The sequence below is a fragment of the Euleptes europaea genome, chromosome 16, assembly GCF_029931775.1.
Source record: "Euleptes europaea isolate rEulEur1 chromosome 16, rEulEur1.hap1, whole genome shotgun sequence".
Lineage (NCBI taxonomy): Eukaryota > Metazoa > Chordata > Lepidosauria > Squamata > Sphaerodactylidae > Euleptes > Euleptes europaea.
In genome coordinates, this window is record NC_079327.1 from 30,449,163 (window position 1) to 30,471,248 (window position 22,086).

The 22,086-nt window shown below is 39.8% G+C and overlaps 1 protein-coding gene across 1 annotated transcript in view; it reads right to left on the bottom strand.

Annotated features, from left to right (window-relative positions):
- The window catches only part of MRPS9 (mitochondrial ribosomal protein S9), a 51,417-nt gene that overhangs the window by 7,875 nt on the left and 21,456 nt on the right, over positions 1-22,086 (bottom strand). Inside the window, exons 3-9 of the mRNA XM_056862151.1 lie at positions 16,261-16,323; positions 16,143-16,173; positions 15,010-15,089; positions 7,735-7,820; positions 6,177-6,252; positions 3,696-3,861; positions 1,198-1,306 (exon numbers count right to left, since the gene is read on the bottom strand). Of these exons, the coding sequence (XP_056718129.1) occupies positions 1,198-1,306; positions 3,696-3,861; positions 6,177-6,252; positions 7,735-7,820; positions 15,010-15,089; positions 16,143-16,173; positions 16,261-16,323 (611 nt within the window). The remainder of the gene's footprint in view (positions 1-1,197; positions 1,307-3,695; positions 3,862-6,176; positions 6,253-7,734; positions 7,821-15,009; positions 15,090-16,142; positions 16,174-16,260; positions 16,324-22,086) is intronic.

Below are 22,086 nucleotides of genomic sequence, written 5' to 3' on the forward strand. Positions count from 1 at the left end.
ATATAACTATGTAACTATAAAGTGTAAGTAAATATCCAGAAGTATTGTACAGGGTGGAGGATGAGTATCTCTAGTTTAGGTTGCATTGTGGTAGTGGAAAGTGTCATCGACCCCATAGGACTTTCAAGGCAACAGATGTTCAGAGGTGGTCTGCCACTGCCTGCCTCTGCGTGGGCTGAGAGAGTCTGAGAGAAATGTGACTGGCCCAAGATCACCAAGCAGGCTTCACGTGGAGGAGTGGGAAATCGAACCTGGTTCTCCAGATTAGAGTCCGCTGCTCTTAACCACTACACCACACTGGCTCTCTTGAGGCTGCATTAGGAGTGGAGAAAGGCTGTGGGCTGAGAAAAACATTTATGGAGATAAAGTGCTTGGGCCAATGTCGTGTGGTCAAACCAAACATTTTTTTTTTAAAAGGTAATGGACTAATCTGGAGATAAAACAGACACGCCACCAGGCACGCAGACTTCTAAATGCCTGCAATAGTGACAACAAAGGATTAGTAAAAACTTAAGAAAGATGACTATCATACATATATTTGTAAAGCATTTTCTAAAATAGGCTCATTTCCAGGGAGGGAAACAACCAAAAGTGATCCCCCTAAAAAAATAAGCAGACCATAGGGCAGCACAAATAGCTTTGCATAATTTGCATAGCATTTCCACATGAGCTTTTTACAGTCGTTTGCAGAACGATCCACTTCAAGCAGTGAGATGAAAGGATGAGTTTTACCAGGCAAATACCTCCACAGGGAAGGCAGGGAAATTGCGTTTGCTCAGCAACCCAATACACTAAAAACCAACAACCCAAACCAGAAACGGAGAGCAAATAAAGCAATCAGTACAGATTCAAGCACAGTTAAAACAAAGTAAAAATACGATGCAAGAAATATGATCCATCTGGTCCCTCTGAAGGACACAAAACTCCAGGCTTCAGCACCACAAGATGGAAAGAATTTAATATGTGAGATTGCTCCCTAGCATGCTGAACTGTACCCTCCTTATTTTTCTTACCTTTTGTGTGAACAAATGTTAGCGATGAATGGTGATGCACACAATGTCACTGCAGCTCTTGAGGGTCATGAAATTGGGAACAAGGCTAAGACGACATCTACAGACTTGGTTTTATTTGCAAGCCTCTTTGAATTAAAAGAAATGCTGAGAAACAAAAACCAACTCTTAACTGTCATGCGCTCACCTGTCCTGCAACACGGGGAAGAAGAGTAAATAATTCTCTCCATTTATCGTAATTTTTCCACTTCCCCTGTCATAAATGGTAACAGTGGCTCTGGCTGTCTTTCTTCGGCCTAGAAAAACACACACAGGTGTTATATATTCATTTCTGTTAGCATTTCAAGTATCATACCTGATAAGCTCGGGATGGAAAAATCCTACCAAAGGTGGATATTCTCTCCCAAAGATTATTTACTCCAAGACTGTCATACAACATCCTTTCCAGGGGAGGTGGGACCAAGGCTGCAGTTACTTTTCTAAGCATATTATCTACTTGTGGACCAGTAAAGGGCAACATTAAGAACTCCCATCATGGAACCAGACGCTAACCCGGGGCTAAATTGGTCCTAGGCTGGGAAGTATCAAGTTGTCAGCCTTCTAACAAGTCCCTTGCCTTTCAGCAAGTCTGCTTCAGTTCATGAAGAAAGGGGAGTAAGAGAGCGAGTGTGTGTTCTCACTGTCAACAGCTGGGGGCAATTACTAGTTTTAGGTATGAGAAACTGACCAATAAGTAGGGGAATCTGCATCTGCTGGAAAACCCGACGGTATGGCTGAGAGCCTTCCCTTCTCACACCAAGGCACACACTTATACCTTTCTACAACCTCAGCAATCTTTCCTACTTCTCAAAAGCAGTTGTATCAAAAAATAGCTGAATATATTTTACTAGCAAAAAAAGAGAGAGGTGTGAAAGTGGCTTATCTTTTTTGTGAGGGGGGAAGCTATATAATGAACAGACACCATTAATATGAATATTCCCTTTTTTCCCCCACCAGAGGGAAGCATACTCTGGGAATTCAAAATGGCAGCCAACATCTAAAACAGAGATAAACTGGATTTCTATCGAACAGATCTCCTCAGAGCGGCACAATATACAGAATTATGCATCAAAAGTGATCCCCAAGCCTGCTGAACTGGAATACCGTACTTGGGTTTTAAGCCTCAAATAAAAATCAGAACAGGATGGAATAAGGCTTGCATCCAGGTTCAGTTTTCAAACTGTAAGGTTCTAGAGCAGCATGAAGAAAAAAGTGAACTTTGGGACCAATTTTGTAGTGAGGGTTTAGGAACAATTGTTAGTGAAGAAGATATACATTAGTACAAACTTTGTAAAAAGTAATACACACACACGGGGAGCCACGAATAAGCAGCAATTCCATGAAGGAGTTTCCTGCTCTTTAAAGGAACTTTTCCTTAAATAGGAAAGCATTTTTGAATGCTTTTTGTCTACACTATAAAATGTGTATTCTGCAGAATATTACTCAAATCTTAAAATAGCACACAAGTTCATGCTTTTCAGCAAATATCTTCATGTGCTTTAGTCTTCTGGTATGAAAATAAAACTTCTAAATGTTGTGGTGGTACTCCATGACTGCTCTTAATATAAACGGCCCCAAAAAAGAAGTTGTTAAATCTTAGCCAGAAAGAACAGATCTTTTTATAGCTCTGAGCCACTGCTCTGTTAAAAATTGGGTGCCTTAATAAGTGAAATCTGAACATATTTCGGATCCTTGCAAAGTATAATTAAGAAGCTAACCTAAATGTCAATTATTTTTAAAAAAGATGTATAAGAAGCAATATTTGCATTTCTGTGCAAAAGATGGACTATAAAGGAGGTAAATAAAATACTTTTGCAAACATATCTACTGCACACTAGGTGAGGGCTTACAGGAGGAAAAACGATCCCAATTTCTGATTAAAGCCTAATCAGGACTACATCTTGATCTGTTTACTCAGAAGTCAGTCCTACTGATCTGAATGAGGCTTAGTAAATCCCGTTAGTCCTGCTGCCGCCTCATTCACCCGCTTTCTAGCTGGTTTGCTGTTCCCGGGATCTGCTGCTGCTGCGGGGAGCCGTTCGGGCACCATGCCGATGCTGGACTCAACTGCCGCCACAGGGAGCCAGCCAGAGTTCTTGCCCGTGGGCTGTGCCACCTCCGTGGAAGCCCTGTCGGTCGCCTTACTACTGCCCGGCTCCACCGCAGGCGCGGGAGCTCGGGTGCCTGAGGTCCCCTGCCTGGTGTTCGGCAGGAGGCCAGCCACGTGGAGGAACCCATCTGCGCTGGAGCTGGGCGATGAAGACATTCTCAAGGCGCAGGAGAAGCCGAGGATGTCGGAAAGGTCAAAAAAGGGACGAGCGGCTTGGAAGCCTGGATTGAAAAAATCGATGGCGCTGGTTGCGAGCGGAGCAACCAGAAGGAGCTGCCTATCTAAGCAAGGCTGGAAGAAAAGTGGAGACGAAGGGGCGTTTCCGGCCAGGGGACAGGAAGTGAGGTTAATTCTTGAGTACTTCCTGCCTATCTATGATCCAGGAACGGAAACACCTGTCTATCTGCAAGATGCCCTTCACCTCAGGGAGAATTCAGTGCAACACAATGGATAGGCAGGCAACACTAGAGAACATTTGGCTTTTTCGTCCCTAAATACTTCACTTTCCACATTAAGGAAAAACAAACACAAATTACCTTCTCCAGTGCTGAAGGCCACACCATCCTCATATTTCAAGGGTTCTATTACAAGCTTTTTAGATTGTACAGGTAATTGCTTGCGGAATTTTAGCACATAATCTTCTTCGATGCCACAGCATGGAGATGTCACTAATCTTTCGAGCAGTTTAATACAGTGCAAATACTAGAGACAATAAAAATTCATTAAGGGGTGGGGGTGCAAGTGTAATTGCATTTGCCAACAACTTCTATTTTTACATGCTTGATCTTTTTGGTTCTGCTTTATTGATAACTTTGACAGGATGACACTTCTGCATTTGCATGCTGCTTTCAAAACAACATGCAGATGTAGAATTTTCTATGCGTACAAAGAAACTTCATCCCTTTTTTCTAGCAACAAATGAATCTACAGTTCGAAATATAACCAACTCCTTTGTAATACAGGATTACCACATTAGGATGAAGTTCATCTTAATTTTAAAAGAAACGTTTAGTGGGTCTTAAAATGGCACATACTTTGAAAAATAGAAAGGGGTAAAGCTTTCCAACTTGTTTCCAGCAAGTTGATATGCACATTTAAATGGAAATAATTTTATTTTCCTAAACGCCACTTCTGAGGTGATTATATTTTATAATACATAGAAGGAAAGGGTGTCTATGCCATTGGTTGTTCAGTTGGAGTTACTTTAATGTTTATGATTTCCTTTAAAAACCAAACAATCAAGCTTTTCAAAAATTCAAGAGATACTTGACTTAAAGGGCAACCTCTTGAAATAAATTATCCTTTGCTACTGTGTGCTTTTTTACCTACATCTTGAACATGTGATTAGAAAGTAAAATACCTCACGGATAATACGTGGACTGATTACTAAGTCTTGTTTGGACGTTCTGTGCCCCCACCCCACCCTGGCATCCTGGAATTAAAGAGGTGGTTGTCACCTTCCATACAAGGGCAAACATTTTTGAGGAGATGGAAATTCACCTTGTCAGTTGGTGGTAAACAGCAATTCAGCACCAAAGGAAAGGTTAGATACAGTACATAAACCAGGGAGCATAAAGAATAGAACATTCTTGGTTATAGAAAAGAGCAAGAGTCCAGTAGCACCTTAAAGACTAACAAAAATATTTTCTGGCAGGGTATGAGCTTTCACTTCTTCAGATACCTGGGCTTTTCTACTACTGCAGACAGACTAACATGGCTACCCACTGTGAATTATATTCTTGGTTATGTTTTCTTTAAAAGATAAATTCTTCTTTGGGAGAAGCAGAAGGGAAATCTTTATGGGGGTTAAACTGTTCTCTCAGAAAGATTGTCTAAGTTTCTTGACATTGGCCATAAAACCATATGGTTATGAGGTGAGAGGCCAAAACACACCCTATACAATAGTAAAGGGGAGGAAGAAGGGCAGTTTAAAGGAAACAACTAACTTACCAAGAGTATCACCTTGGTATGGTGCTATACAAACAAACCAGTGGTGTTTGCTAGGCAAAAAGCGAGAAAAGTGAGTTTGTGACAAATGGCTGCTTGTGGCTGTTAAAAAGCACTGAAATGGAAAATAAGAAGGACTTCGTGGAAGGAGAGAGCCAAGGTTGGGAAGAAGTTGGAAACAGCAGGGTACAGAGTATACGCCAGTGCTCAGGTGAGAAAAGTCAGAAGAGGAGACACCACAACAGGAAGTCTTTGCTGTTGCTGGGTTCACTGTAGCAAAGAGATTATTGGATTGAACTGGTGCAAAAGCCAGGCACAAAGGGAATTTTGATATTAATGGGATGGGAGGTAGTATGCTTTTTACATGGGAAAAGGTCTTGCTCCCACGGAAGGGGATGTAGGATCCAACCTGGTGTGTGTGTGTGTGTGTGTGTGTATACACACACACACACACACACACACCCTAGTGTGCTATTTCTCTGTGATGATTACAAGAGATTTCCTGTTGAAATGGGAAGGCTACAGAGTGCCCATATTGTACGGGGGCAAGGGTTGTGTGTGGGAGGGGGGAGACTGACATTTTCTTTTAGTAAATGTTAATACCCACAACCAAATTTTATGCACAACTTATGTGATCTAAGTTATTATGGACAACTTGAGACTTTAAGTGGTATAGGATTTTATTTGGAAATATTGTTAAAGATGGTTTAATGGACATACTGCCCATGTGTATTAATTACAGTAATGCATTCTAAGCATTGTTGAGTTTTTGGATTTATAAGTGCAGTTTCTTGTATATTGTGATTCCGTGTTTCTGTTGAACCTATAAAGGGACACAATCTACGTGAAGGACAATGGAAATCAAGAGGGATGAGTATGTGTGATTATATATGTATATAAATAAGCACATACATATATGGAATGCAGAAACATGTTGTGAGAGGTTTACTGAAAACTGAGTAATTCCATCTCTAAGGAGGACAATTTTTTTTCTGAATTCTTAAAACAACTGCCAGTAGCTGTTCCATTAGGTTACAGGGTTCATTAAATAAAGGAGATTAATTACTCACATCTTGATCTGACAGTTTTTCTACTAACATTTCTTCCAATTCCTCCTTAATCAGCCATCTGCTGCCAATCAGGTTGCTGTTTAAAATATCACATATATTCTCTTTTTAACTAATCATGCAATTAGAGTTAGATTGCTAAGGACCACACACACAGTCACACTTCATTCAGAAATATACTTTTTGCTTTGAAAAATGAAAGTTACACTTACAAACTTAACCCCCCTCCGGAAAAGAAACTAACAAAAAAGTAGCAGTAACTTTAAACTTTAATGTATCAACAGATAATTTTGTCTAAAGGGCATTAAGAGTCATCTTCATAAGGTCTCTTAAGATAGAAACGCATTGAAATCTGTTAGATAAAGTTTCAACAAAAACCAGACTACAACCATAAACATGAAGTCTTATGGGACTGGAACATCATATTGAGGTCTGCTTAGATTTGCCGAACTCCAGGTAGGGGCTGGAGGATCTTCCACTATTACAACTGATATCCAGGCGACAAAGATCAGTTCACCTGGAGAAATTGGCCGCTTTGGCAGTTGGAATCTATGGCATTGAAGTCCCTCCCCTCCCCAAACCCCACCCTCCTAAGGCTCCACCCACAAAATCTCCAGGTATTTCCCAACCCAGAGCTGGCAACCTTGGCTTAGATCCAAGTCAGGCTAGTTGCTAAGTTACATACAAGGTAGAATAAGGTTGGACTTGCCACATTCTTAAAACAAAGATCCCAAGGTCTTGTGAAGGCAAGACAAGCTAGTGTGCTTTGTAGACCTTGTATGCACCTACTACAGAACGGAATGATCAAGATCCCCTGAAGTTGATGCTATTCTCTCTTCATTCCAACCTTATCTAACTTCATAGCTGTGAAAGCCATGACTATAGTCTTTTCAACATCTTCCAACTGCGCCATCAAGGACCTCAGGATTCATGCTACCTATCAGCTGGGGAATCAAACCCGGTTCTCCAGATCAGAGTCCACCGCTCCAAACCACTGCTCTTAACCACTACACCATGCTGGCTCTTTTAGATACTTGGAAACCTTTAATAGATGTTTATGGAAGACCTGCCATCATTATTGTTATATTTCTACTTCTGTTTTGAGTAATTAAACATTAATAAAAAAAACTTTTTATAGATCTCAGGAGATTGCTGGAGGTAAGGAAAGTTAGGAATGCCCCATATTTGTGGAAATTCCTTTGGCTTGCCATTTGTGGAAATTAGCCCAGTATTCTTTTAAGACTAAAAAAATCAACCAAGGCATAAAAGTTACCAGAATAGCTGGGCCTCTCACCTGACCACCATTTTCTTTTCTCCTGTAGTTACTTGGCTGAAAATTTTACAGCGCCATTAAAAAAATCTCATGGATATTTCACTGTTTCATTGTAACGTTAATAACAGCAAATTATTATAAGAATTATGTTTACAGATTCTTTAGGAAAATGGCAGCCTACAGAATGATGTATTTTTAAATCATATTTAATCATATTAAAAATGCACCTGCTTCATACTCCCTCTCCCCAACATCAACATTATCATTATGGTCTCAAAGGCAACTTACAAGGGGTCTTTGATCTCTGGAACTAATCCTTGAGCACGCATTTGATCTTGATGTTCCTGAATACGTAGAAATTTACCATACATTTCCTACAATAAATGGGGAGAGTAAAAGGGAGAGATCCAGTTATATTCAAGCAACGGATGGAACCCAACTGCAAAGACATAGTACTCTGGCAAGGGTGCCTTCTTATACATGGGGGTTTGCAAAGTATATCATCTACCACTGAGCCATGGCTTCTTTCTACTGGACCAATGTTAGACCACTCTTTCTGAATTACATTCCTATTATAGGCTGTTGTGTGACTGTGGGCACCTAGATTAATCCTGCCCAAAAGGCAGAAATGAGCAGGTTCACATCGTTGTTATTGAGCTGGATTGTATATTTACCAGAAAGGAATCACAGAATCTTGCTCCAAAGAAAAGAACTCCTCGTTTAGGAGAAAGAGGTTGTTTAATTTTGTTTAATCAAGATTGATAAAATATATATTTTTTAAAGAACAAAAAAATCAGCAACGTTGCCCATTGTCTGAAAAAACATAACACGGTCTTTTCTTCTCTTTAGGCCTGCCAGTGAACTGTCTCAAACTGGCAATTCACACATCACATTTTTTTTAGTCTAGGAATAAAATGTGAATTTTATTTTTCATTTTCCATAAAACTGCTACCTACATTTTCCTACTACCTCTTGCCATATAGTAAAAAAAACCTTTCCCCTGCCTTCTGCTGTTTTTTTTTAAGTATAGCAGAACATATACTAACCTGTGGGTTTACAGATGAGAGACATAAACGAACTGGTCAGTTTTGAGGGGCTCTATGTAAACAAAGTCTGCCTAGGAAACATCGGGATGTGACATCACCCCATGGGTCAGGAATGACCCGGTGCTTGCACAGGGGACCTTTCCCTTTATGAAGAAGCAGCCATTTCTAATTCTTCCCAAATGTTCTCTAAAATAGGGATATCTCTGTTGGATCATAAAGGCTAGGCTGGCAGAGGCTTAAGAACAAGTTGTAGCTCTCATGTGTTGGGAAGGAATATGTATGCTCTGAACTACAAAATGAGCCTATAACATATATGAAATAATTTCACCTGTTGTAAGTAAACCTGGTGATCAGGTTTTTCTGCAGTAATAGAGAAAAAAAGGACATCTTTATCTGCGGCCCTAGGCAGCATCTTCATGACATGGCTATAATTACAACAAAGAAACTGTATTTGCCACTGCTATACAAGAGAGCATGAGTTGCACTGGGAATAAATGTGAGATGCAAAGCAAAGGATTGCACAGTAAAAGGCAGAACATGGAGGAGATAAGAGTATATTTGGTACTGTGGAAGTGTGTGGAATCTAGCAGGGTTTTGTTGTTGTTAACCTGCCTCCCATGACTTGCAACTTGGGATGTGGGTTCCCCACATACACGTTTTTTAAAAAGCATGAAAGCACCAAAAATGTGCTTGCCATCACTCCAAATGCCCTTCCTTCTACCCTTTAAGCATACAAGAGCTGCTTCAATCTCTCATATAAAAATATCTGTTCATTTGTAAAGCACAACTGAGTATTTAAGTGTGCATGTAGGCAATAAGAGTTTAAACTGACAGGCACTTAAAGGCACTAGTTACGATAATGCCAGCAGCCTTCTAAAGGTAAGCCCCAATTTAGATGCCAGTGTGCAAACAAGGTATACCCAAAAACATCTGAAACACGCATGAACGCCTTGAAAGTATTGTCTGAAAGACAATGGGTATAAATGTAACAAACAATATTTAACCGAATATTTTCCAGTGGAGTGAGCTCTACTTCCTTCTGAAATTGAAACTTCAATGTCAAATAATCTAATCACTTAATTAAAAAAAATTGGTTTATTGCCTTGAACTATGTACCTTGTAGAATGCTTCAGACAGGCTGTCAGCATCTGATTTGTCTTTAAAAGTGCATTACATGCATTCATTTGAACATAAGCACCCCAAGGTTATTTAAAAAGCTGGACACAGACACATGAAATCTGCCAAGCAGCACAGTGAGCTTTGGCAGCCACAAGGAAGAATAGGTTACTCAAATTGTCTGAGCCAAGTGTGGTAAACATACCCTTCCAAACTGATGTTGCTGATCAAATGATACACAGCTAGACCACTGAATTTCACAAGCCCACTCTTCTCACTGAACTCATGATGCACAGCTCAAAAATAAAGCCAGCAGCACATATTCAATAATCCTAAAATTCTGATCACACCTCACATTTCCTGCGTACCAGAATTCCCTTGCTGAATAATGAAAGCTACCAGACAAAAGATTTTCCATGTCCTGGTGACATGGCCCAATCAATATCATGCAAGGGAGACTGAGACCCAGTTTCTGAAAAGACAAACCAGGGAAACATATTTGAATAACAGGATTTCCTCTTCATGGTAATGGAAGTCAAAAGATGGATAATTTCACTTCTTGCCTAATAGAACTTTGACATTTGAACTGGCGATCCTGGAAAAGGACAAAAATTTTAATGGACCCTTTCTCTAGAAAGGCTGACCCAGAACCTGGGAAATTCCCCAATGTCATTTTAAGAGTGCAGGTTTTTTTTTTCCCCCCAAGGTTCTTCATTCTGAAGAATGGCAATTTAGGACAGTGCTACACACAGAGAAGGAAAGGAGCATGCTGTTCCAGCTTTCAACATCTGAAGACTGAGAAAGCTTCAGAGAGTGCAACCACATAACAATTTATAGCATTATGATTCTAACAGCACAAAGACTAGGCTGCTACTTCCAATAACATCTTATATTAGATGGCTTCCGCCTCAGAATACACTTTGAATTTTTCATAATGTATTCAGATTGCAACATTTGAACTTTTGCAAACTGCAGATAAATTTTGGGAATGACTGTCCCAAGTTCTCCTTACAATGACTGACCACATTTACGTTCCCATCTTCACCATGAGGCCTCAAAACCCCTTTTAAAGATAAAATCATGCTGCACCAGATTTTACACTCAGTGGAGTTCTGGTCTCAATTCATTTTTTTAAATAATTTTTTTGATTTTTTTTATTATTTCATAAATGTGGAAAAACAAAATATAACATAAAAACCCATCACCCCCCTCCAACCCCCTTTATATTCCCCCAGTGCATGACTTCCGTTAGAGTAATACTCTAACGGAAGTCACAATTCATTTTAAGGTCCAATTATAATGTTGAATATATTTGCCTAGGACAAGGTAGTAATAACACAATATTATAGGGATAGAGGATGGTGCATTTTATCTTTCCCATACCAACTTATTCTTCCCCACTAGGTTGCAGAGACATTACAGATGAGAGATTTTTTTAAAAAGAGCAGGCTACATTTGAGAAGTTTTTACCTACTGCATTCTATCCCCATTTTTATTTTTTCTCCATTTCTCAAACACTTTGGTGATTCTTAAATTTATGAATGTGTATAGCTGTAAAGGTAGGCATGTGCAAAATTATTTGCAGGAGAACAGATCAATGGACAGGATAATGATACGTGCTATCTTGCAATGTTATATGAATCTGGGGAAAACATATCACCTGGCAAACATTCACATCTGAAACATTTCAGGAAAAAAAGTCTTCCATTTTCAGAACATAAAGGTGGGGTTTTGCAGAGGGAAAAGCCACAGTTACAAATAGACATGCCTGTCTGTATCCCTTGCAAGCATTAGCTATTTTGCAGTAGACTTCTTAACAGACTTGCAAGCTATATATATTATGATACAACAAAAAACTGAACCTTTGATCTTGTCAATTAACAAGGTTAACAGATTTAAACAAAGTAGGTATCACAGGAGGGGATGCTTGAAACCCTTCCTGAAAGTACACTCATGCCTTTTAGAGTTAGTTTTCTTACTATGAAAGGGGTGTATGTGATGAATAAGTCTGCCCACGAGCAATATCTAAAACACTAGACATGAACTTTTATGTTACTGTTCCTTGGAAAGAAGATACATTTAAAATTGTTATATTTTAATTTTTGTTTAACATTCCAGGTTAAGTGATTGTTGGGGAATGGAAAAGTAAAGAGAGATCCACCCATTTGTTACGGACAGCTGTGTCACCTTCCCCACACTGTTTTAAACAAGGCACTGGCACATCTTCCATGAAAGAAGCGTGCACAACATTTTACAGTCATCTTATGCAAGCCTGAAGAGTTGAAGGGTTAAGTCTTCGAAGTATGCATTTGACTCAAACGTAACTTCTGGATCACCCAAACAAGACTATATTCAACAATCAGAGAATAAATGTGGGAAAGGATAATATAAAAGCTGCTGGGGTTATAATGAGCCTTAATATTCAAGTCATATATGAAGAGGACTTGAAGATGGGTGATAGTCTGAGTGCGCACTACAAGGATATCTAACAATAGAGGTTACAGTTTACCTGTCAAAGTGGCACAGATTAGTTGCCTCAATTGGTATTCATAAAGAACTGGTAAGTCAGCAAGGAAATATACACTTAGGCAAAACTTCACCAATGTTTAATATACTGCAAATTACAGAAGGCTCACTGTGCAAGACACACACAAAAAATGTAAAATTTTCCATTTACTTTTTTAAGTAGTCTTTCTGACCCTAGCAAGCATTTCTCTAATTTTTATACACGTGGTTAAGAATCTTCTCTCTGCACTCCTACTTCAGAATACTAGAAATCTGATGTAACAAAATGATTTACACTGTTATTTTTTTAATAAGGACATTTACAAAATGTCACAATACTAAAGTAAACTTTAAAAAATCTCTTATAAAAATTACATTTGTCTGTCAAATGGATTTCATGTGAGGAAGGCTTAATCAAGTGGGAAGGAGAGCCACTCTTTGAGAAAGGTTCCATCGCAGGAAAATCTTACGTACCGTTTTCAAAGGCAACCAATAGCTAAAATAAAGTTGTGCTCCTTGTAATTTTTTTTTAAATCTTCATTATGATGGAATGCAACAAAACATCTTGCCCTTGGGTTGCTCCATTTCAGCCAAAACAAATGCAAATGTCCTGTCAGATGACAGCTGCTTTGATAAGGCTCCTTTACAAGACCTGCATGCTTTACTTTTTTCCCGTGAAACTTGGGATGAAAGGCAGAAGGCAGGAAGAGAATTAATGTAGCATACAGTCTAAAGGCAATGCTACAACCGTGATTAAGTAGAAAAGCTAAAAGGCACAGATTTTCCACAGCCTCTCTGCGTGCAACCCATCCGTGTAACAAGTTGACAGGCCTAGCGCGTCAGCTCCATCATCCCCTCCGACAGCTAAAACGCAGCGCTGCATCCCCTTTTCAGAGGAAATTTGCGTCTGCACCATGAAGCGTTGTACATTATTTCTCAGCACTGCAGGGGGCTGAAGTCCATATGGAACCTTCACAAATATTACCACAGATCAAACCAGCAGCATTTCGAGGCAGATTTGACATACCTATTTAAATGAACAGTGGGGGTCCTCAGGCTGCCTCGGGCTGTGCAGGAGAAAACCTCTCTAGAAAGCCTCCACTGCAGCTCCATTACTCAGCAAAGACAAACTCTACATTTATCATTCATTTCGTTCCTGCCAGGGCAAGAAGCTCATTTGCCCAAGGTCAACCAAAAGGAAAAAAAAAATATTTCTTCTCTTCTCCCTCAAAAAAAATAAATGTACCTGACAAGTGGGGATTTTGTCCCTTTGGGTGCGTAGAGTACAAACACACACCAGAGAATTCTTTAAAAAAAAAACTTTGAAAAAGTAAAGCTGATCTTTTTATAGAAGGCCTATAAATGTGACTGCATCCTTCCCCCCCAGTAGTAGATAACGAAGGGGACAGATTTTGAAGCTGTCACCATACTTTAAAAGTTATTTAGTGTGAACATGGGCGCTTAGGTCAACAATTTTTTTTAAAAAAATACATATGATCCAAGCAGCATGAATACGTTATTTATTTCAATCACACAAGTTCAGGGTTTTTAACTTTAATTGCAAAGCACGTTACAGGGTTACCCAACGCTTGCCTTGCTGGCTGTCTATCTCTGACAACTGGCAGCCACAAAAGTATAGTGAGTCTGAACATGGAAATCTGATGCTTAGTTACAGATGGCAACTGAGTATTTCTCCGAGAATCTGTGAACCTTATTGTTCAGTGCTCACCACGCACGGCCTCCTCGACTGACCATCTACTGCTTAAAACTACTCACAAACTTTACACCAACCTTGAACATTATATACCAGTGTGTGGATTCCATGTCCAAAAGGTTACTGCCACAACACAACTGCACTGTTTCCTTTCATAACACAACTATTTTTTTTTTTGGGGGGGGGAAGCAGCCTTGTACTCATCTGTCAATCTCTTTTTAACATCCCATCGAAAAATGGACATTATACTGAATCAATACAGTTGCCCAAAATGAGGCTAGGGATAGTTTACAAAGCAGCCAACCCCCCTCCCCAAATCTGATGGAAAAAATAAGTTCACCAGCTGCACAGTCCCATAGTGTGCTAGACGGGAAAGGCAAGGGAGGACAAGCTCACAGTGACTATGTACAGGGAGGGACTTCCCTACATGTTCAAACTCAAACTGCACATTAGTGGGAAAGCCCTGACAGAAACAGTATTCCCCCACTCTCAGGCTAGGACTGCCCATCTGGATCCAGAAAACTAAAACACTGTGTCTATTCCAGATGGGGGCGGGGGGGGAGAGCTGGCAACACTAAGTAAGCGGTTCCTCTTTAGCAGCCACCCCAATCCAGGAAGCAGAAAGTTGGTAGCGCCTGAATTAAGTCACATGATCAGTAGCAATGATTGCTGCAGAATAAACTTTACACAGCTCCCAGCTACAGACACCAAAAATCCTGCACTGGTTGCTTTAACATAATAAGCACAGAAAACACCAGTCCCTGCCTCTAGGCTCCTGCAGACAGCACAGAGGCTTGACTCACAGTCCTTGTCCAGAATTAAGTTGGCCTTTTTGTGGACGTTCCCCTGCCGTCTTCCGCTTAAAGTCTCTTTTCTTTTAAATTTTTTTCTCCCTTGTGTGTCCTCTTTTAAAAAAACAACTCTGCACTCCTCATATAACAAGCCTTTCATTAGAAGTCCCTTCTGTAGCGCTTTGTGCTTTGAAGAACAGGTTTAAAATGGATTTTGAATGTAACTCGTCGTTTATCATAGCATGAAATCTTTGAGACCCACAGATACAGTGAGCTAGAACACAAAATGAAGCTTAAAAGGTAAATAAGACAGTAATTTCTTCAACTAATTATGAACGGCATTATGACTTAGGTAATTTTATTTTGAACCATTAGAAAAATCGCAACTCACGTGCATTAATGAATAATAGGCTTGCTTGCCAGTGTAAAAAAGAAAGTGCAGTGGACGGCCATCTTCATCCCACTGGATTGCTAAAGAACAGATATTAAAAATTATAGCATTTATTAAAATCTAGAACAAGCTACAGCCTACATCAACCTCCTTAAATAGAACTAAATATACATGAGGGCTTTCCGCCCTTCACCAGTCAGTGGTTTGCACATCACAATCTCAACAGATAATTTATCCTACTACTTAATCACTCTTAAAGGTTAACAATCCTGTCTGATATGTGACCTAACCTTCTCATTCTTCACTTTAAGCTTATTACCAGTCAGCCTGGTCTTAGGGAGGATTTAACCATGTGTTATTGCCTGCGACAGTTACCACTGCGTCTTCATTCCTGGTGCAACCTTGTTGCCTGTTACACTTTTTATAAGCACACGAGGCTTCCCCACTTCGAGAAGGCTGTCCACAATCCTAGCCCAATTGTACTTAATGGTGGGGAGAGACGAGGCATTTGAACATAAGAAAGGCCCTGCTGGATCAGACCAAGGCCCATCAAGTCCAGCAGTCTGTTCACAGTGGCCAACCAGGTGCCTCCAGGAAGCCCCCAAACAAGACGACTGCAGCAGCACCATCCTGCCTGTGTTCCACCGCACCCAAAATAGGCATGCTCCTCTGATACTAGAGAGAATAGGTATGCAGCACGACTAGTATCCATTCTAACTAACAGCCATGAATACCCCCTTTCTCCATGAATGTCCACTCCCCTCTTAAAGCCTTCCAAGATGGCAGCCATCACCACATCCTGGGGCAGGGAGTTCCACAATTTAACTATGCGTTGGGCTGAAGGAATGAAAGAGAAGGAGAACAAACAAAGGTAATAACTTTTAAAGTGCTCCTTCCTTCCAATAGAAGCTTCTGACCACACAGTCAGATCTGGTCTACAGATGCAGTGAAATGAGGTGGGAGATTTCTAAAATGATAAACTGGACTGCTCTAATTCAAGGCAGCAGGTGATGGATCTTTAAAATGTCCCTACGCCTATAGGTCTCCTTAAGGGACAACCTGGGGGAAGATAACAAAAAGAATCATAATGTGTCTATACGGATACCCAGCTTTGACGTGTTATCGCCACTTACCTCTTTGCTTTGGAAATAGTTCAGTGGGATGCTGTTTTTGAAAAAGTAATAAGATCAAGTTAGTGTACTGATAAAACACACCTGTCTTGATATCAACAGCTCTAAATATGGTTCTTACCTTCATTACAGGTCTGGCCCTTTTCTCAAACAGACCAGATGGGAAAAGGTAGGCAATAGCTTTCTGCAGACAAACAGATATTTCGTTAGTTATAGCTTTCATTTTATAAGGTGTAAAAACCGTCCAACAAAATCTAGCATGTCTAGAAACTTTAATGTTAAAATAAAATTCTAACCTGCACAATTCACTGAGTTAGAATGATGGCTAAGAGGCAAATGTTGGCTACATAATTTCCTGGTACTTAACTCTGGTAACATTTAATATCAAGGTTGATTCATACACTTTATGAACTCCATGTGCTTAAACCTTCTACTAGCAAAGTCGTACATGAAAATGATTCCCCCTTCACGTGTTAGACTTCTTTCGGTTAGTGCGCAACAGGCACATGGAGCGGAATGGTCTTTCAAGACAGGCTTGACAATGCGTTGCCAGAAATGAAAAGCCCTGCACCTATTATCGTCCCTCATTTCATTAAAAAAATAGTTTATTGTGATTTCTAACCCATCAAAATAACGGGCTCTCATAAACGACTTCAACTAGTTACCCTTCTGCTAAATATTTCAGGGAAGCATACATGTTTCTCTTTCTCCGTTTTTTTAAAATCCTCACAACCACCTTGTGAAGGCTGAGCGTGTGCGACTGGCCAAGATCACGCGGTGAGTTTCATGGCTGACTGAGGACTTGAATTCTGGTATGGGGCTGCCGGGAGGTTGGTGAATTGGAAGGGCAAAAGGAAGCAGGAAAATAGGAAAAGGTATGGGGCTGTGAGGAGAAGAGAGACAGAGAGGTAATAGGGTGGGGAGAGGGGATACAGAGAAAACTAAAGTGATCCCTGCAAGTCCTTGAAGGTTCCCCACTTGTAATAAAAGTTAGCTTATCTTACTGGTTAGAAACATCTTACACGTATACTTCCAAAGGCAATTAAGGATCCTTCAATTAAAGCAGAAAACGTTTTCTATAAAATATACAACCTGAAATATTTCTAAGAACTGTGTACGGAGAAGGTAATTACCTCACTTTTTTCAGGCTTCCTCAGAGTTGGAGACTAGTTCCCCCCCTTCCAGTTCTTATCAATTATTAGAGGCTGTATTGCTTTTTAGGGGGGTGGGTTGAAAAGAAAATCTGGTAAGTGACCAAGATCCAAAGAACTTTTGGGATTTTTCTGCAGCTCACTTTCTTCTACAGGAGCTCATTTGCCTTAAGGACCCTTCAAAGTGGAGCTCCACGTAACATGAAGAGCTGCAGCTGGAAAGCAGAAACTAGCAGAAATAATTTCTACTTGTAGCTGGAGCCTAATGGATCCCAGTCAAAGTTTTCTATTACAATAAAACACTGGGGGGGGGGAACACTTCATCATTTACAACCACCACAGAGCTCTGGCGCCGAATTAAAAACTTAGGATAGGCTGAAATGTTTCTGCTAGTGGTGGAGCCTTCCTCCAACACAAGGTATCTTCCACCAGTGCAAGAGTTGCCATTGGCAGAAGAGGTACATCCTGCTGGCAGAAGGCTCCCTGCAATAGCAGAAGACTTCTTGAGTCCGAGGAAAGATTAGCCATTAGTGGAATAGATGTTTTGGGATCCTACTCTTGGTTTTATTAAAAACATATAGTCCTTCCCAACACAGCGGACCCAAAGTCATTTCTCTCATAAATATCTTACAATTTTTTGAGAAATAAAAGAAACCCTTATAATTCAACATTACAAAAAGGAGGGACAGATGCCTCGTGTTTGAGGAGATAAGGTAGAGTATAAATATTTTAAATAAATGAATTACACCAAGATGAATGCAGTGAGTTCTGCACAACTATCCTAAATAAATGTCCTTAGGAGTAAATCCCCCTGATTTTTAACGAAATTTCAGGTAAACAGCACTAATCCAGAAGGCTCTTCAACCATACAGAAACTATGATGTATGCAAACATTATTCCACTTGAGCTAAAAGGTGGGATCCTTCACATGTTCATTGAAATGTCAGGCATAGTTGGAACGTATAAAAGGTATCATGGTAAGGTAAGGTACCATGGTAATCTCAATGAATACAGAACTCTGGAGCGACCAGAATATAGTTTAAGATTAGCATATGAAATGTGTTGTACTGGATACCCAGCTGAACAGTTATTTGCTACATTCCCAGTTAATTATTTTAAACTACGTAATGTAAGAAACACCAGCCTTGCTGAAGCCAGCAGGTCTGGACCTGGTCAGTTTGTAGGTGGTGGGGAATCACCTGGAATATCTATGTAGGCTGCCTTGAGATTCAAGGACAGACAGGATATAAATGTAATAAATGCACTAATGGGATCCAGCATATTATGAACATTATGCAAAATGAAACATACTACAGGCCTAAACCTTGAACTTTTACATAGAAATACATTCTGAACAAATGCTTTTTTTTTGTATGCACAACAATGAGAAATAAGTCTCAAGTCTGCAGTTCGTTTTTTTCTCTCTGAAGGATTGTTCTTCATTGCTGGTTACATTAACTCAAGGCTATTATGTGCTGATAATATATTTTGTGTAGACACAGATTGGTTTGTCAATATTGTCAACCCACTTAATATGTGTGAAGTGTATAAAGACTTCACCTACTACTTTATTAATACTCTACAGGCATTCTAAACAGAAATTCTGAGAATTCAGCAGCAAACAAAAAGGATTAACTTGATTTTACGGAATAGTATTTTGTTTCTCTTAGCACTTTGACTAATGCCCGTTTGTTAGTCAATGGGGATATTGTACATATACACACAAAGTAGGTGAACATCCATTTGTGAACAAATGGGAATTATAGTGACAATAGGAAAACCTATGAGCCAATGGACATTAAATACCATATAAAATAACATATGAAAAGAATATATTATCAAGCACTGGGAAAAACTGTGTGTACTTATTAACAATTCTGTCTTTACTAGCCTGCATAACTTGATTCAAGCATTAATCTCAACTACAAAAGCAAAAACGTAGTAACTGTAACAGAATAGACTATTTTTGTGCATGCACTAAGCAGGCAGAAAAGACTATCAGTTTAATCCCCATGCATGTTTACTCAGAAGTAAAACCTTTAGTGTTCAATGGGACTTACTTCTAGGTACATGTGATTAGGAATGCAATCTAAATCTAAGAGAGTCACTGTCCTTTAGTGTTACTCCTCTGAAGTTGCCTGCCACAGCTGTGGGCGAAACGTCAGGAAAGAAAATACCAAGACCACAGTCACACAACCCGGATAACCTACAAGAACCGGCAATCTAAGTCAACTACGAAGCCATGGATTAAGAACATTTGAGATTGTTAGCCACACTGCTAAAATTGGGAGAGGATCTATTCGGAATCTGTTTGAAAACCCTTAACAGCAACCAAACTGCTAAAATTCACTTAAGCATGCACTTCAAGAAACTTCTGATAAAGTTTATGTATTAACCCTTCACAGTAGCTAAGTTTTCCATTGGTAGATGAAGACAAGTTTTAGTTTGGGTTGTGGCATTATCATTCATTTAGTTTGGCAAAGCAAAAAAATCTGCAGTTGCTGGTACCACTTTCCCCAAAGGGGCGTTCTTATGGAAAACAAGCTACATATAAGTTTACTGAGCATCTGACAGTGCCACCACCACCACCACCAGGTTGTTAACAATACCATAGTCGTTCCAGATACTGACCTTAGACAAAATAAAAGTCAAAAACCATGGTGCATAAAGTGCAAGGATATGCCAAATGGGAATCTTTGGACTGTGGCCCAGTATGATCTAGCCCCAGGCTAGTCTGATCTCGTCAGATCTCAGAAGCTAAGCAGGGTCAGCCCTGGTTAGTATTGGATGGGCAACCTCCAGGGAACATCAGAGTCGTGATGCGGAGGCAGACAATGGCAAACCACCTCCGAACAGCTCTTGCCTTGAAAACCTTATGTGGTCGATATAAATCAGCTGTGACTTGATGGCGCACGCGCACACACACAAAAGATGATACTGGAAATCCTAAGTAAGAGGGGCCAGATCTCTTCTGTGTTCAAAAACACATTCTTGGCTACCACTGCCACCAGTATATTCAAGAACAAGGTCAAGATCCACTCTGGCTTTTAAGTGGGAGAAGCACAGGGTATTCCTTGATTACCCTTCTTTCCAACCAACAGGAAGCTCAGAGAACACTCTCTCACTACCCTTGGCAAAAGGCATTTGTCAATAGAACAAGTTTCTTTAAAACATTTGTTTTACACTTAAGCATTAGACAAGTAGTCTGCATGTCAATATCAACCAGGGCCTTTGGCCTACTTCTTCCTCTGAAGAGCCTTAGTACCGACATATTAATTCAATATAGTAGCACCATTCACTTTTCTTGGTAAGTTTGAATAAGGAACCTTTTGAATTAGACTGAGAAAGATTTAACAGGAAGTTGTTATTGCATTTAAGAGCAAGTACCTTACTATTATAAGTAGGCTACGAGTACTTTGAGGGCAGTGTCCTACACGTCAAATGATCTGCCAGTTCAAAAACTAAGGCAAATTGTTTACTCCATATGGTAAAAAGTGAAATCGCAAAATAAAAGGATTACATTCTCAACCCAGGGAAAAGCTCTAGGTCAGGACTGCAATCTCTATTAATTAGGTATCCCAGCTGGGCAGCGGGTATGCAGCTGTTAACTTGATCAATGACTTACCTAAATGTCATCTCTACTGATTCGCTTATAAATTACCAGCAAGTGAGACTAATGTACAGGTGCTAATTTATTTAAACTGTTCTCTACAGTTCTACATAGCTTTATAAACTGCATCTGGCACCTAATGTTAGCTGTCAGTTGTACTTAGACATGCCTGTCCTAACGACTCTGTTCATTAGAAATGAGCACAAATTATGAAATATTGTGAAAAATGATACATCAAATGGAATGGGCAAAGCGAATCAATTAGAGAAACTTCATCCTGAATATTCACACATAGGAGAATAAAACATCCTGATTTCAGAGCACGGTCTATAATACCAATTAAAAAGCAATTGGTAGACTCCTGCAGAGTTATATATCAATTTGCTGGGTTCTCCCCCACCCAAAGACATATACTTGCAATTTACTGCTTAACTATTTTTTATAAAAAAAACAAAACCACTAGTAAAAACCTGCACCGTGCAAGAATCACCTGAAAAAGTACTGACAGCCTGTTAACATATTTCCCTATATGACTTGTTTTAAAACGTACACGTCCAAAATGCCAGGAAGAAAAAGAACCCTAGGATGTCTACTTGGGGAAAGCACTGCATGCACTGATTAACAGCAGACGACAGGAGATGCATAAGCACTCATCAGAAGGAATTATTACCATTCCAAGTGTAAAGCCTGATAATTCTGCTGCCAGGGCTAAGCAGCTTTTATATTTTTATAACAGAAATTTAATTATGCATAACAGACACTATTATACAGCCTGAGTATTTACAACACCTAATGTTATGTGAGCAAATTGAACAAGCATTATAAGCACTGTGCTTTGCTAAGTAAAATGTTACTCTTTGTTGTCTTCGTCTTTTTACACATAGAAGAGAAATGTTGAACTGGTCTTACACTTGACATCTGTAATAAGGAGAAAATGGGATTGTTCCGGTTATAACCCATTTTCTTGATGAGTGGGTAGTGGGTGCTAATGTACTAGGAAGGTTGCAATAAGAAAGGTTTGGGCTGCTGCTAGCCCACAAATTTAGATGGCTCATCTATGGTTTCTGTAACCACTTGGCTGGGGCTCTGGACTGACCCTCCGTCTGTTTCCTCCTAGACCACAATATAAAAACACATTGAGGTTCTGTTCCGGCAGACTGAGCCTTCCCGGCTGATAACTGCTGCA